General features: G+C 36.1%; 1 protein-coding gene across 1 annotated transcript in view; it reads left to right on the top strand.

The window, feature by feature from the left end:
* Nucleotides 1-17051, top strand: part of TAF4B (TATA-box binding protein associated factor 4b) — a 100205-nt gene that overhangs the window by 17796 nt on the left and 65358 nt on the right. The window contains exons 2-6 of the mRNA XM_081150037.1: nt 1695-1840; nt 2920-3027; nt 7034-7195; nt 7304-7426; nt 15199-15288. Of these exons, the coding sequence (XP_081006163.1) occupies nt 1695-1840; nt 2920-3027; nt 7034-7195; nt 7304-7426; nt 15199-15288 (629 nt within the window). The remainder of the gene's footprint in view (nt 1-1694; nt 1841-2919; nt 3028-7033; nt 7196-7303; nt 7427-15198; nt 15289-17051) is intronic.

The following is a 17051-nucleotide window of genomic DNA, read 5'->3' as shown; positions in this document are numbered from 1 at the left end:
TTAATTGTTCCTTTGGATTTGAGAGTGTCCTTAGCCTTGAGCTCCCCCACACTCTGAAATAAAAGCAGTTTCAGGTACCAGAATTGTGCATGCTTCCTTTTGAATCATATCCCTGCTTTAGACGTGAGTTCTGGGCATGGATGGTAATCTCTGGCCCTCTCTGCTTACCTCTCCCAGCATGATACCTCCACTCTAAGAAAGTACTGGGGTGAGAGCAATCAGGGTCCAAGTATTCTCTGTGTCATCCTGATATAGAGTCTTCCACATATGAGTGGGGATAGATGAAAGAAGGGAGAATCTCTTGGATACATTTGTCTCAAATTTGTCCTGTGCAGTATGTAGCCCGGGGTGGGGAAGATGAGATAAGCTGGTGGCCTGCTTCTTCCAGGAAGAGACCATAGCCCTTGACTGGGAGCTTGGGAGAGAAGGGAGGCCCCGTATTGGCTACATTGCCTGGAGTGGAGTTTGTCATGCTGAGCTGAAAAGGGAAAGTGGGTTGTGGTTCAGATGCCACAGATTCTTTCTGTTCCTACTGAGTTTTAATAATTGTGTAGTCATTTTCTGTATGCCTTAAGGCAATTTTCAAAATTTAAATGGTTGTTTTTAAAAATTATTTTTACCAGTTATGCTTGTTTCACTGGGGAATAGGTTTGTTGAGCTCTTCATGCTGCCATTCTGGAGTATGAATATTCTTGCTTGTGACTCCTATAGACACAGATAAAAAATTTTTTAGATTTAGAACTATTGGGTTAAAGGGTATGAAATGGAAATCAATATAGCCCCATAATGTAGAGTTGAACAAAGAAGTTGTACCAGATTATACTACCACCGTCAAAATAGAGTTCCTGTTGCTACACATCTCTATAACACACAATATTGTCATTGGATTTCTTAATTATTGCCTAGCTGGTAAATATAAAGTGGTATCTCACTGTGGTCTTAATTTACCTTTCCCTGACATTGGCATCTGTGTTCCTTTTGTTCATTTTGGATATTTGTCCTTTTAATATATGTGAACTAAAATTTTCTCTTGTCTTTTGGTTTGTCTTTTTACTTGGTGATGTGTCTTTTGCTAAACAAAAGTTCTTTTGATATAGTCAAATGTATCAAACATTACATATTTAAATACTTATTCCACGTTAAGAAAGATAATTTTCTACATTAAGAGTTTAAAAGGTTTTACTTTTTTACCCTTTAATTCGTAATGGTTTTCGTGTATGGTGTGAAGCTTTCCATTTTTTCCATGTAGATAACTCATTGACCCAGTCCTATTTATTGAATAGTCTCTCTTTTCCTCATTGATCTGCAGTGCCTCTTAGGAAAGTTTGATGTTACATATCTGTATGAGTGTCTCTGAGGGTTCTCTATTTTATTCCATTGGTCAGTTTGTATAGTCTTGTGTTCTTACCATAGCATCTTACTTACTATAGCTTTTATAAGTAGTTTCATGTCATAAAGAAAAAGTATTTGCCTCCTCCAGAAGTGTCTCAGCCATATGCTTAGATTTTTAATATTTTAAGTAGCTTTGAGTAAAAACATTTTTTCATATTATATATGATAATTACTAGACATGGAGTTCAGTATGTACTAATCACTTTTTAGACCATTTACATTATTGAAAGAAGTAGAAGTAATGTATGATGATTATGCTTCATTTATTAGCTAGGTCACATTTTTTTTCTTTTTAAATATAGGAACGGTTTTGATCAAAAGTAACAGTGGTCAGTTGATGTTGGTATCTCCTCAGCAAGCTGTAACAAGAACCGAGACCACAAGTAACATAATTTCAAGGCCAGCTGTACCAACGAATACTCAAACAGTCAAAATCTGTACGATGCCGGTAATATACCTTAAAGTTTTTTCATCTTCTTTAGTTTTCCAGCTATTATTTTCATATAAACGTACATGTTTTGCCAGTAAAAATAATAGAAGGGATGATTTTGTTCAGTTATGCTACTTTCTTTGAATATATGTTAATTTAATCAAGATTTTTGGTTTTGTTGTTTGGTGATTGCTAAAACAATAACAATTCAATCTTCATACTCGAAGGTTTTATAGTCCTTAAGGGAATGTTCAAAGGGCTATTTGCATCTCTAAATAGAAAGAAAACAATTCTGCTTAAATTTTAATTTATGGCAAAATATAAGACTACAGTTTAATATTCACTTTTATCCATACCTTATAGGAATAACCTTTAAGAAATTCAGTACTCTGCCGTAATATTTTATTAATTTGACATTGTTAAGAAATGATTTCTTTTACATACATGATGATCTTTCTTAGTACTTGAAGTTTATCTTGTGTGCCAGAGTTAAAAAATAAATATGCTTTTATGGGCATCTTTCTTTGGTTAAACAGAAAATGCTGAATATAGAATAGCATTTTCTTGATGAGTAGGCTCATCCTAAAGAAAGGTTGCACTGTTTTCTCTGGTAATACCATCCTCTGCCAATTTAAATCTCCCCCACCCCCATTTTTTACTCTTCTAATTTGATTCTGGGTTCTCAACCAGTCATTTGTTACTGTATCTGTCAATGATAGCTACTCCTTCCTTTTCTAGTTAGCTTTATCTAACTGCTGTCGGTTGAGAAGATAGGTTAGCAGATTTTTGTTTATAATTAGATAGCAAATAAGAATCCATGTTTTCTGTTTGCGCCAAAGAGTAGATTTCAAGATTTTAATGCTGAAATACTGTGATACTTATTTGTTAAATCAGTTGCCTCCTTATGAAATGAGTATCAACTGGCCAATTGACCAGTTAGGTTCATAGTAGAGAATGTGCATAAAATTTATAAAGATTATAAAGCCAGTTATAACAAAGAAATTTGCTATGGCAAAGTGTTTCAATGTTTGCCACAGTACTGATTGATTTTAAATTACTAATGCTAATGACTCTGTATTACCCCCTAACCCCCCTAGAATTCCAATTCACAATTAATGAAGAAAGTGGCAGTGGCACCTGTTAAACAATTGGCACAACTGGGAACTACTGTGGTAACCACTGTTCCAAAGCCTTCCTCGGTACAAGTAAGTTGTAACAGACTTGTGGTCATATGTGCACTAGTTATTCTCCCATCTTTCTTTATTAGTTTTCTCCCAGATGTATAAGTTGCTGACTATGTGACATTGAAGAGAGCAATTCAATGATATATGATGACACTTATCAAACTGATAACTGTTGGAGGTAGGGAAACATAAGATAAACATGGTGTAGTGTCTTGGAATATTAGCTTAATACAAATGCATCAAATTGCCATGTGTTCCAGTGTCTAGAAGCAGGTGCTGGAACAGAATTTTGGTGTATGGGATATTTATTAGGGTTTGATATACCTGTGGAAGGGAATGGAGAGTAAGAGTTTGAACTAGCAGGGCCAATTAAGCTTTAGTGAAACTGGTGAATAACTTTGAAGCAAGTATGGCCTGTCAGAGTTGTCCCACTGTGTGCCAGTATGGCTGGGCCTTAATTCTTCTTCGTGATCAGTCATTGGATGTGGACTCTCTAGGGAGAGTTGTGCTCTTGGGCAAGGTAATTCTCTGCAGCTGAGTTAAAACTTGAAGGAACTGACAACTGCAGGTTATCTAATAGCATTTCCTGTATCTAGGACAATGCAGATCTCTTCTTGTGATGGCATATCACAGTATACTCCTTGCATTACTGGGATCTGCTTCCTCATACATTTTGAAGACCTGACCTTTTGGGATTCCAGTGGATTACTTCCTTGGGGAACTAACGAAGAGGAAATTAGTAGGATGAATTACAGTCCCCACTGCTGCAACTGATACTCATCATCTCCTTTTATTATCCATTCCAGATTCCCCTTACCCTCAACTACCAGCTCTACTAATCATGGTAGCTTAGCTGGTAGTGTGACCAGACCTTACTCCCTGAGAGATATGAGGTCCTAATCACCATGGTCTTTTGAGGCAATTGCTGTATTTGTCCATGTATCATCACAATTGCGCAAGGAAATACCAAGAGGCACTTAAGTGGATCATTTGTCTTTACTACACATATTCCTCTTGGCTTCCATTGTGTAATAGCAACCCTACCTATTCCAGATGTCAGGTCAGTTACCCCATCATAATAATGACTCTTCACTTTTCTGCTGGTCCCTGGACACAAGGAACCTGAAGTGCCCAGGAGGCCCCCATGGTGTCTAGTTTATAGGGACTCTTGTTATGTCCTTTGGTGAAAGAGTGACCCCTGTGGGGCCCGTATGGGCAGAGCTCCCAGGTAGTGGGTTCAACCAAACAGGAGGAAAGCTGAGAGACAGTGAAGCAGCAAGTGCTTTTATTGAGGACTGGTATAAAGTACAGAGCAAGAGATATGCGGAGATTTCATTGGTGTGTTTGAATGTCACTAACTCACAGCCTGAGGGGGACAGGAAGGGGAACTTGTAGCAGGGACCACCCCTCACACTGGTACACCTAGTTGCCTGGATGGGGTGCCCAGAGAGTATTTGTGGGGGTGTTGAGGCATCAGAAAAATAGGAAGTTAAAAAAATTTACAATATAATTATTTTATGGAAGAGTTTTATCACTTCAGCAGTACTGTGAGAATATGAATTTTTCATTGAATCTATTTTTTAAAGATTTAGTACTTATGGTTCTTCTAAAATGGTATATCTGGGTTATTAGTTCTTTTCCTTGGATTATTTTTCATCTGTGTGTCTACCATTGACATTACCATTGTGGTTCATTTGTAACCTTTCCTACTTTAGATCAATGCATACTTTAAGCCGGGCTGCTCCTCAGTGGTAGGCTAAAGCAGTAGAAATTATCAAACAGTGAAGTTAATGAATAATGTGTCCATTTTGAGGGGTAAAGCATCTCCATTTTAGGCATTTCTTGGAAATAAGGAGCTAGAACTTGGAAATGAGAGATGATAACCTCTTTATACTTGACTATTTGACTATGAAGGCAAATGTGTGTTAAGAAATTTTGAAAAATATTTTTCTATTAGTAGGTATTGATAGTTATTAAAATGGCTTAAAACATGGTCTGGTCTAATAAATATAATACAGGAACTAGTTTGAAATCTTTGTTCAGTTTTATGTTGTATTTGATGAAGACATAGCTTGACCAATTGTTATGTTGAAATATAATGTACAAATGATTGCATTTAGAATTAGTATTTCTAATTACAAATGAACAGACCCAGAGTTCATGGCTTTTTCAGGCAGATATAGAAAATGCAGTTTAGTCTGCTAAATTTGCATACAACTAATTTTACTGGCTCTATGTATAACTGATTTTTTACAGATTATTTCACATACTCCCAGGTCTTTTTTCTCCTGTTTCCCTGACATGCCTAGTGAATGCTAGTGTAGTCTTGCAAAGCATGGAAGTACCATTGGCTGGCCTATATTGAGTCTAAGGCAGAGTTATGATTGAGTTTAAGACGGTTCATTCATTATGGCAGCGAGACTATGTAGATGAAGACTGGGATTATGTACTTCTCCATGCCTTTTAAGAGGTGAAATTCACGTGGAAAGTGCATGTATTTGGTAGGGTCGTGAAGGACAGATTTTGTCCGGGAGACAGAATAAAATATTGACAAGTAAAGTAGAAATGCCATAAGTGCTCCCTCCACTCAAAAAATAGGACACTTTTCCTGAGCTCACATTTCATTTGGCCTTATTTTGCTTGTAAGGGGAAGGGAAAAAACTCCCCGAAGGAACCCCTCCTACCCGAATTGAAAGGTAATCATACTCACCAGCTAAAGTTCCAGATTACACCTCTTAAAATACAGTAACACAAAGAGTTAATGACGGAATATAAAATAGACTCACTGAAGAAAGACTAATTATTTGCTGTACATAAGGCTAAAAAAGTTGATTAGAAAATCTCCAAAAAGATTCAGAGGAAACTGTATAGTTGTGTCATTGGAGAGCAGGACTAAGGATAGGAATAGGAGGGAGATGTAATTTCCTTGTTGCCTTTGAGATCTGGTCATACTTAATAAATTTGTACTAATTTAGGCACATCTTTTGTTTTCCCCTTTAATGCTTAACATTTCATCATTAATTCTAGTCACCATCATTAGTTAGTGTTTTTAATTTCTCATTTTTATGCTCAAAAAATTCTTGTCTAATACATGCTCCAGTCTTTCTAAAGTGGAAAATATTGTTGTACATTCAAATTTACTTATCTTTACTATTACAGAAAGAAATTTTCTTGAAGATAATAGCAACCTGACCTTTTTGTGCTGTATGCCTATAGAACACAAGCATTTAAATTAAAATGATGGTGCAGTGTTCAGTTTTCTGTGTGAATTGTAAATACTATTCTCTCTACGCCCCCAAACTTTACTCATATTCTGTGACTTTTAGTGTCTGTCTTTAAAATAAGATTGTTGCTTTAGCTCAATATGGTTTTCTGAATTGCTACCTGACTTGTGATTTCTTGTATGAAACTTTTATCCTGCAGGTGGTGCTATAATCACACTTCATTTCAACAGAGGATGGAAGAAGCAATTGAAATTCTTTTCATTGTGAAAATAAGATATCACTTTCATAATATTCGTAGTGCTTACTCTTATGGTCTATGTAAAAGCAGCTTATCTGAATATAAGATGACCAGTAAATCTCTGCTTTATACTTATGAAAAAGCGAAGAATTACAGAACAGGAAATTCCATATTTTCATATAAAGGCTTACTATTTCAAATCCTTTTTAGAGAAGTATTAATAATATTTTGTGAGGACTTTGTGCTTAGCACTGTATTTCACAAAGAACCCTAAGGTAGTAGGTACCATTGCTGTTCTTGTTTTTAATAGACAGGAATCAAGCACTTAGCAGGATTTAGTAACTTGCCTGAGGTCAACACTCAGTAGGTGTCAATGAAAATGATGTAGGTAGATGAGCCTGAAATGCAGATCTGCTAGAACCCAGAGCTTTTATAACTGTTACATAACATAAAAGTGAAGATTTCAAGTCCATGTGTAAAGTCTGATAAGTGTGAAATGAGGGCACCCACTATGATACATATGATAGTAATACATATCTAAATATATACTCCTTTTTAATTTTAGTCTGTGGCTGTGCCAACCAGTGTTGTCACAGTTACTCCTGTAAAGCCGTTGAATACTTTAACTAACCTGAAGCCTTCAAGTTTGGGAGCATCACACACACCCTCAAATGAGCCCAATCTCAGAGCAGAGAACTCAGCAGCTGCTCAGACTAATCTTTCTCCGGTAAGCTGTCACTGGCACCTTACATATAAATACAGCTCTTAAAATTTTTTTTTAAACTCTATCTTCTAGCTAACATTTATGAGTATTTGTTTATATTTCTATATTTAGACGATGCTGGAAAATGTGAAGAAATGTAAGAACTTCCTTGCAATGTTAATAAAACTAGCATGTAGTGGATCACAGTCCCCAGAAATGGGGCAGAACGTGAAGAAGCTGGTGGGACAACTTTTGGTAAGTTAGTACTATGAAACCTTGCAAGCTCTGTAAGAATCCATAGAACATGTTTTAAATAGGAAATTAATACTTTTAAATGATGTTTATTTTAAATGGATTTTTGATAAACTTCTTTTGTTTCTTGAAAACTTTGTAATGACTATAAATCTTAGACAAGTAAATCTTTTGTAGTATATATTACTTTCTATGTGTCAGTCCTACTTCCTTGAGCCTAAAAAGGGCCTTGGAGAGAAGGTTGACTGGTCAAATAAAAAGTCAATAGAATTGTAAATGCCAAAAAGCCGAGCTATTAACAAATAATAAAATTCAGTTCTGTATGTCAAAGCAACAAACTTTGGGACCTGTGGAAGGAAGTTAACTTTCTTTATGTCTCAGTTTCCTTCTCTATAAGATGAGAGGAGTAAATGTGATGATCTTTGAGGTTTATCTAAGTGCCAGGATGCTGGTCTTTTAGCTACCAAATTACACATCCTTGGTTTCTTCTGTCCTCTTTCAGGTAAAATGCTTAGATATGTTGAAAAGTGGATGAAGGTGGAAATTAGCAAATACTGCATATTACATACTTAAGAAATATGCTAAGGGATCTAACAAATATAATTTTGAAATTTTTTTGAATTTTTACAAGAGTTTATTTGAGCCAAACTGACAACATATGTGGAAAAGCAAGGTCCCAAATGTCCTGGAAAATAACAGTTTTGCATCTTTGTTTATGCATTTGAAATTAAGGAGTGAACATAAGGAAGATTACCTGAGGGTGGGGAAAAAGCAAGGTAGGGATTGGATTACAAGATAGTTAACAAGATTATGTACTCTTTTGTGGGTTAATGCCCCCTTTTGGGGTTTTTAATTCTGGTATTTCAAAGGTGTGTTAATCTAGATGCACAAGAGCAATGGACAGGGCTGGCTTAAAACCTTTCACTAAAGATGCTATAGGCCTGGGGCATGATTACCTATAAGCTGCCCAGTTAGAAATTTATGCTCAGATCACTGTATGAGATTATTTTCCATAGGATCCCCCATTTTTGGTCTATAGTTCCTCCTTTTGATCATAAATCAATTTGAAGGATGCATTGAAGACTAAACTTGGTCGGAGAGTGTGGTCTCACAGCTTCTAGGAAGATTCATTTCTAGGATGTCTCAGTATCAGTGTTGTCTTGACCATTGGGGATGGGGCAGTTCTGTAACCATAGGATCTGAGTTGAGGTTGAATTTTTCCCAAAGAGGGAAAGGCAGGTAAATGGAAGGTAGTCAGATCTTACGGCTTTCATTGTGAAAAAACACCATATCATTTTTATTCATGAACTATCATGATTCAAGCTGTTTCCTTCTGTTTTATTTTTCTGTATATGGCATCTAGTGTAACATTTACATAAACCATGAAAAGAATAATAACAGTTATACATGTTCAGTAGTCAGAAATAGTTGGACTATATAGAAAAACCCAAAGAACAAGTATAACAATTATTATGACTAATATTATTGGGAAATAGGTAAAAACAAGAAAACAAAATGGATTCTGAGTTCAGTATCAATCCATAGCTATACAAGCCTTGTCATATCTTTAGATAGTTGTCTACCTCTGGTGTCAGTGGCTTCTCAGCCTCGAGGAGTCTTTGATGTCCATAACCAGGGGGTAGATGTCCATTTGAGATTAGGCACCTGATAAGTTCCCTTACAATGAAGTTGGAGAGTGTCTTTTACTTGATGTCCTTCCAATAAACAAATCTCCAGGTGGCAGTCAATGATCTTTAAAAGTCTGTATCTTGGAGTCTCTTTAATAAATGGTGTTGGGAAAATTGGACAGGTACATGCAAAAAAAAAAAAAAAAAAGAAAAGAAACTAAACCACCAACTTACACCATACACAAGAATAAACTGAAATGAGTAAAAGACTTAAATGTAAGTCAAGAAACCATAAAAATCCTAGAAGAAAACAGGCAGTAAAATCTCAGACATCTCATGAAGCAGTATTTTCACTGATACATCTCCTAGGGCAAGAGAAATAAAGGGGGAAAAAAATAAACAAATGGGACTACATAAAACTAAAAAAGTTCTGCACAATGAAAGAAAACAAAATGAGAAGGGAACCCACTGTATGGGAGAACATAGTCACCAATGATACACCTGGTAAGGGGTTAATTTCCAAAATATATAAAGAATTTAAACTCTACGCCAGGAAGACAATCCAATTTAAAAAAAGGTAAAGGACCTGAATAGACACTTTTCCAAAGAGGGCATACAGATGGCCAGTAGACATGAAAAATGCACTAATTATCAGAGAGATGCCAATTAAAACTATAATGAGGTATTACTTCATATCCGACAGAATGGCTACCATCAATAAATAAACAAACAAGTGCTGTCAAGGATGTGGGGAAAAAGGAACCCTAGTACACTGCTGTCAGGAATGCAACTGGTGCAGCCACTGTGGAAAACAGTATGGAATTTCCCCCCAAAAATTAAATATGGAACTGCCTTTTGACCCAGTGATCCCACATCTGGGAATATATCCTAAGAAACCCAGAACACCAATCAGAAAGAATATATGCACCCCTATGTTCATAGCAGTGTTATTTATAATAGCTAAGATCTGGAAACAGCCTAAGTGCCCATCAGTAGATGAGTGGATAAAAAAAGCTGTGGTGCATTTACACCATGGAATACTAGGCAGCTATAAAAAGGGATTTCTTACCCTTTGCAATAACATGGATGGGCCTGGAGATTATTATGCCAAGTGAAAAAAGCCAGTCAGAGAAAGACAAGTATCACATGATCTCGCTTATATGTAGAATCTAATGAACAGAATAAATGAACAAAATAGGTCTAGAGACATGGATGCATGGAACAGACTCACAGATCTCAGAGGGGAGGGGGGTAGAGGGGATGGGAAGAGATTAACCAATGAACATATATGCATATATGAATAGCTCAGGGACACAGACAGTAGTGTGATGAAGCCCTGGGGTGGGGGTCAGGGTTGGGTGGACGGGGGCAAAGGTGGGGAAAATGGGGGACATCTGTAATACTGTCAATAATTAAAATGAAAGAAGTCTATTTCCTGGGAGTTCTCTGTGAAAGTAAGCAGTTACCAACTTGGCATTTTCTCTTTCAAACCTTGGCAATAGTGTAAGATGTCTTTTTTCAAAAGTGTCAGCTCATAAATTCCTTCATCTATGTCCAGCTGAAATGCACTGTAACATGAAGAAATTCAAAAAACAAAAAAATGGGGAGCCAGAGAGTAAGGAAGAACCAAGCAGCCATCTCAGGTTTGCCACTCCGACCACTCAGTATACAGCCATTGCTTATCCATACAATATACCCTAGAAGTTTTCATCACTTATTTTACGGTGTTCCCCATATGATTTCAGTTTTTTTTTTAGGTGTTCCAGGAGCTCTTCTGAAACAGTGCAAAGTTATTGCTACATATATTGAAATTTTAACTCTTAAAACATCAATTTCTAGTGAAAACTAGGAAATAATCAATTAGCATTCTTTAGCTTGGACATTTTATAAATTCTAGAAACATTTTTCATAGACATAAAAGTCAGTTATTAACATGGGTTTATTTTTGTAAAACTCAGGCAAAATAAAGACGTCTGTTTTACTTAAACCAATAAACTTAAGCTAGCTTTCATTTACTAAGTATTAATCTTAGATGACATGAACTTGAAAAGCATTTGAGTTAGTTCTATATTTCTGACAATTTTAGAATACCCAATCCTTACAAGCATTTGCCTTTAGCAATACCATCTAGAGGTAGAAAATTATGTCACATTTACAACATACATATATAAATATACACAGACAGAGACAAAGAGTTGGATTCAAATTTTGTTTTCCAGGCATTTACAGTTTATATCTGTCTTTGACAAGCCAAGTGCCAAATAACCTTCCACGTTTTAAAATAAGGACAGCTATTAATACCTCACAGAATCGGATTGACACCTAAATGACATCATAGGTTGATTTATTTATCTAAATACTCCTGTAGCTTTGAGAGACCAATTAAATGTTTTTCATTCATTCTGCCTAATATCTAGCCAGCTTTTTCTAATTGTGTGCACAAAAGATTAATTTAGAAGTATCAAAGGATCCTCTTCTTGACCATCTTAGTATTAAAGGGAGGCTGGCAACTGTTGTGGGGCTTTTGGTCTCTGAGGCACAATTTCCCATGTTAATTATGAGATCGGTAGAGTCTGAATAAACTTATAGGGAAAACCAGCCTTTATGATATGCCTCCAGATGAGCTAAAAGTCGTGAATCCTCCCTATAAGGACAACTTGATGCCCTAGAGGAAAGTTTTCTTCAGGCATCCCCACAAAGATCGTTAGTTGTCTAAGAATACCCGAGCAGGAGCCAACGAGAGCTTACTGGATGCTGGAATCATAACGCTTTCCAAAGCACAGCCCCTCTCAGGATGAATCCAATCTGGGGCACCCTGCCCTTCTCCCCGGGACTCCCACAGGCTTCTCCAGATCCACTGCGCTACCATACTAGACAACTCCTGGCACCCACCTCTGCCACTCTGATTCAAGGTTCTGAACAGCTAGCATCACCCCATTGGCTAGCAGGTTGGGGAAGCAAGTGTCATTTCTCTTCTGGAGCTAAATAGAGTTCAGTCTCATTTACCCAGCATAGATTTTGTTCTGACTCTCAGTAAACAATCCAATTAAAAGCAGCAACCCATTTTTTTTCATTTCCCTGGGTTATCCCAACCTTTCGCCACCTTGAGGATTTTTCTAAGAACAATGCAAATAAAGTCATGGCCTGCTACTTAAAGCAAAGAGGCCCAGATATCTGAGAGACTGTCATCTCATCCAAGTCCACCAATGCAAAGCCTAGCACCACCAGTGTGAAACGGTGGGACCTAGCACCAGTCGGGGTCCACGCAGTGGTTCTGGGTGGGCTTCTTTGGGATACTGCCAAGTAAATGATGATGAAAGAAACGGCCAAACCTGTAGAGAGATTTTATAAGAGTTTATTTGAGCTAAACTGGTGACACATGCTGGGGAGCAAGACCTCAAATGCTCCCTGGATTTTTTTGAAATGCTGAAATTTATGGATTCCTCTGACCATATAATGAGAATTTTTGTCTATTTTTCTTATAAAAATGGTTACTTTTTTTCAGCAGAAAATGTTGACATACAGTTGACTCTTGAACAAGACAAATTTGAATTGCATGGGTCTACTTATACACAGATTTTTTTCAGTAAATATAGTCAGCCCTTTGTATCTGTGGGTTTCCTATCCATGATTCAACCTACTGCTGTTGAAAACAATATTTTCACATTCCCAACTGCGGGTCAAAAATACTGTTTTAAATTATTGGTTGGTTGAACCCAAGGGTGTGAAGGTTTGAGTGCAGAGTCAAAAGTTATACGCAGACTTTACCCTGTGCAGTGGTTGGTGCCTCTAACCCCGTGTTACTCAAGAGTCAGCTGTGTTTCAAAAGGTGTACAGAAAAACAAGCACAGGTTATAAATATTAAAATACCTTCTTTACTACTGTTTTTTATGCTGCCTATAATTTATTAGCTATAGAGCACATTTGAAATGATTAGTTTTCTATTTGAGAAAACTTTTATATATTTAAAATTATAAGTCATATAAACAAGTTTTTAACTTTTAAGCATCCTTTTTTTTAAATGTTTTTATTGATTTTAGAGGAAGGGAGAGGGAACAAGAGAGAAACATCCATCGGCTGCCTCCTGCATGCCCCCCTACTGGGAATGGAACCAGTGATCTCTTGGTGCTTGGGCCAATGCTCAACCAACTGAGCCACACAGAAAAGGGCTTGAGCATCTTTTTAAAGTAAACATTGAGCTTTTGGTCTTCCATTTTTAAGGTATGGTAGTTATGAGAGGGGATCTGGTCACTTGTTTATCGGAGATGGAATACTGTAAATTGAGAGGCATGGTGGAAAGGAGCATGTATTCAAGAAGACATTAAAAAATTTCTTAGTACAAAGAATTTCTTTGAGTTTTTTGGACATCTAGAGGCAGTCAGGAATTAATCAAATATCCTTTCTAGCTTAAGATCTATTTAGCTTAAAACAGTAAATAGCAATTCTCAAACATTTTGGTCTGAGAATATCTTTGTATTCTTAAAAATTGAGGATTCCCAAATGTATTTTGTTGTGGGGGTGGAATTAAAACTGATAAATTAAAATTTTTAAAAAATTTACTAATTTATTTAAAAATAACAATAAACCCATTACATGTTAACATAAATAACATGTAAATGAAAACTATAGTTTCTATAACAAAAAATTTGAGAAGAGTGGCATTGCTTTATATTTTTGCATATTTCTTTGCTATCTGACTTAATAGAAGATACTGTAGCTGCTTTCTGACATCTGAGTTTACATTTGATGTGTTATTTTGGTCAAAATATTTGGAGAATATTCGACCTCATGCAGAAAGTTGGTTGGAAAAGTATTTTAAGCACCTTTTTCCAGATCATTGTGGATATTCTTTAGATTCACCAGTTTAGTTTGCACTCTAGGTCTTTTATCCATGTATGATTATTGTAACAGAAGGCATTTTGGCTATTTGGAAAATATTGGTTCATTGAGTTGTACAGATCTTCCAAATGTTGATGGATTTGTTATTTAAAATATCCAGAAATGATACTTATAATCTGACTATCAGTCTCATAAGGAAATTCCTTAAAAACTGGGAAGCTATCAAACTCAGGATCACGGTTACAAATTTTCCAAAATTCTAATTTTGGCTTGAGAGCTCTAATTTCTATCATTAGCTACGAGTACTGTCAGTTTCTTTCTTTATAGTGACTGGCTTGGTTTGTCTATTTGTTTTTGAGAAAGTGCCTGTCAGTCAAATGCCCAAGTCTTCTGAATAACCACAGTTAGTTTGACAACCTTTCTAGTAAATGAAAAAAAATCAACTAGTTCACATAGCATCTCAATCACAAACTGCTTTTCCTTGAGCATCTTAATTTGGTCTGCAACTGAAATGCTCTATATGTGGTTCCCATTTTCTTACATACATTATTGAAAAGATGTCTACTGAAGGGTTGATATTTAGTAAAATTGATTTTTACTGCCTCATGGAGAACATTTTAAAATGAACCTGGCTCTATTTTTTGTTTTTTACCCCAAGTGCCTAGTGATGTAGAATATGATGGCACCTATTTCAATTTGTTGCCGTTACCTTTCTTGCCAGTAGTTTTACTTTTATACCATCAATGCAAATCTCAGCGAAAAAGGCCAAAAAGCCTTTTAGTATTAATATGAAAATAATTTAGATCTCACAGACCCCTGAAATGCTTAGAATGTAGGGCAGTATGGAAGGCTTCCTAAGTCCTTTGGAACAATAGTATATCTGTTATTATGGCCTTACAGCATTCTAAAAATACAATCTTATCCTGATTAAGGTAATTTCAAAATTGAAAAAGCAAAACAAAAAACCTCAAGGTCCCCAAACCAATAGCTTCTATTTCCTACCCTAAGAAATTTAGGACTCCTGTGTCTTCAGTTCTTAGTTATTCTTAACAGACTGTAATGCAATAGCTTTCTTCAGACTGCCAGCTCTACTCTTACTTTGCTCATTGGGATCATCCCCGTATGAACAAACATCTCTATTGTTTATGCTTAATTCATTTCACAAGTGACATGAAAAAAAATGCCTCCATTTAGTGATGGACTTTATTACTGTTCAAAGCTTGTAATGTCTATAATCATGAATTACATACTGTTCCTGTTTTAAAATATTTGTTGACCTAAAAGTATTTTTCTTTCTCCCACTCTCAGGATGCAAAAATCGAGGCAGAAGAATTTACTAGACAGCTGTATGTTGAACTCAAGTCTTCACCTCAGCCTCACCTAGTTCCTTTTCTTAAGGTAGAGTTATGTATTTACTACTCTGAAAATATTCTTAGTATTAGGTTACTTTTAAAATAATTTAAAACCTGAATATTTCAACATCACAGCAACTTAAGGTGAATATAACTAACAATGTAGAAGAAACCTCTCAGTGTTGTAATCCATAAATCATGTTGATAGTTCATATTCTTTGGTTTGGAAAACTTTGGGAAAACAGAAGTAACATCTGAGTCATGAATTATATTATTAGATGCTCGTATATGCAAAATTCTTGACATTAAAAAAAATAGGGCCTTCTGCTTTGTCCTAATGACTCATATTCTCTTAAAAATAACCCACATAATGCCAAATTTAGTGGAGAGGCTATTTTTAAAAATTAATATATTTTGTTAGTAGGCATATTCTTTAAGATTTATTGAATTACATAGAATTTTGATGGAGAACAGTAACTTTGATAATGGACAGTTGTAATATTTTCAACAATAAAGATAAGTTAAAAAAAGAGCTTGGTTTGGCAGACTAAAATATATATTCTTTGGATACTCACAAGCTGAAAAGGAATCAAATTGAAATTTATTGAAGACTAGTGAACGAAAGACTCATCCCATAAATTTTGAAATAATGGAATAAGGTGATGCCTTTAGAAACATTTGGCTTAGTTATGTAGGAAACATGAAAGAGGTTTCATAGTGCAAGACTTTTTTTGATTGCCTCATGATGAAAGGATGGTAAGGGAGATGGAGCACCGCATTTTCAGAAGGGTATTAAAATAGTGGAAACCGTCCCTAAGAGGGTGACCACGTTGATTAGGAGGGTGCTAATAGTGTGATCCGAAGTGTGGCTAAAGAAACTGAGAATGTTTTAGCCAGAGACGACTTGGTCTGGGAAAGGGATGTTAATACCTAACATCAGATGACTAGTGCCCTGAGTTGAGATGACCCTTTTTTTTTTCAATTTTAAATATCTTTATTGATTTCAGAGAGAGGAAGGGAGAGGGAGAAAGAGAGAAACATCAGTGATGAGAGAGTCGTCATTGATTGGCTGCCTCCTGCACACCCCTGACTGGGGATCGAGCCTGTATGTGCCCTCACTGGGAATTGAACTGCAAATCGAACCTTGATCTCCTGGATCCTAGGTCGATGCTCAACCGCTGAGCCACACCCGGCTGGCTCAGATGACCCTCTTGATTGAGAAGTTTGAGGCAGTCTTCCTTGGGTCCTTTTCAGAGCCATAGGTGCTCTGCATGATATTGACAATTCTTTTGAGTTTATTTCCATTTCACACTCCCTGGAGACACTATGAGGAAGAAGGAGAGAAATTAGTAAGCACCCACTATGTGTCTGATGCTTTGCTAGATAATTTACTTCTAATTTGCATTGTTTGCACTTAATTTTCATATCAGTCTTTTGAGAATAGCTGCTAGATAGTATTTTTCATTTTAGGGATGAGAAAACCGTGTAAATTGACTAACTTTTGACCAAACTCACAGGTCCATTGTTTAGCCTACCTGACTATTTGCTAATGAACACTGCTTTGAAGTTACCAAAATCACTGTGAACTAGTGCACTTTGTTTCTGTTTTCTAAGGACCTACCTAAGCCTTAGGTTTTTTCTTGAGAATTTTTTTTCCTCATTTTTGGGAGCTTTTGGGGCTTGGATATTGCATAGGGATGAGGGATTCAGCCTTTATTCTTTTTTTTTTTTTTTTAGAATTTTGTGAATGTATATTTTTAAGATACCCTATTTTTATTTTTTTAATTAATTTTTTTAATATATCTTTAT

Source organism: Miniopterus schreibersii (assembly GCF_964146895.1).
Source record: "Miniopterus schreibersii genome assembly, chromosome: 10".
Classification (NCBI taxonomy): domain Eukaryota; kingdom Metazoa; phylum Chordata; class Mammalia; order Chiroptera; family Miniopteridae; genus Miniopterus; species Miniopterus schreibersii.
This window is presented reverse-complemented; position numbering and strand designations above follow the sequence as displayed.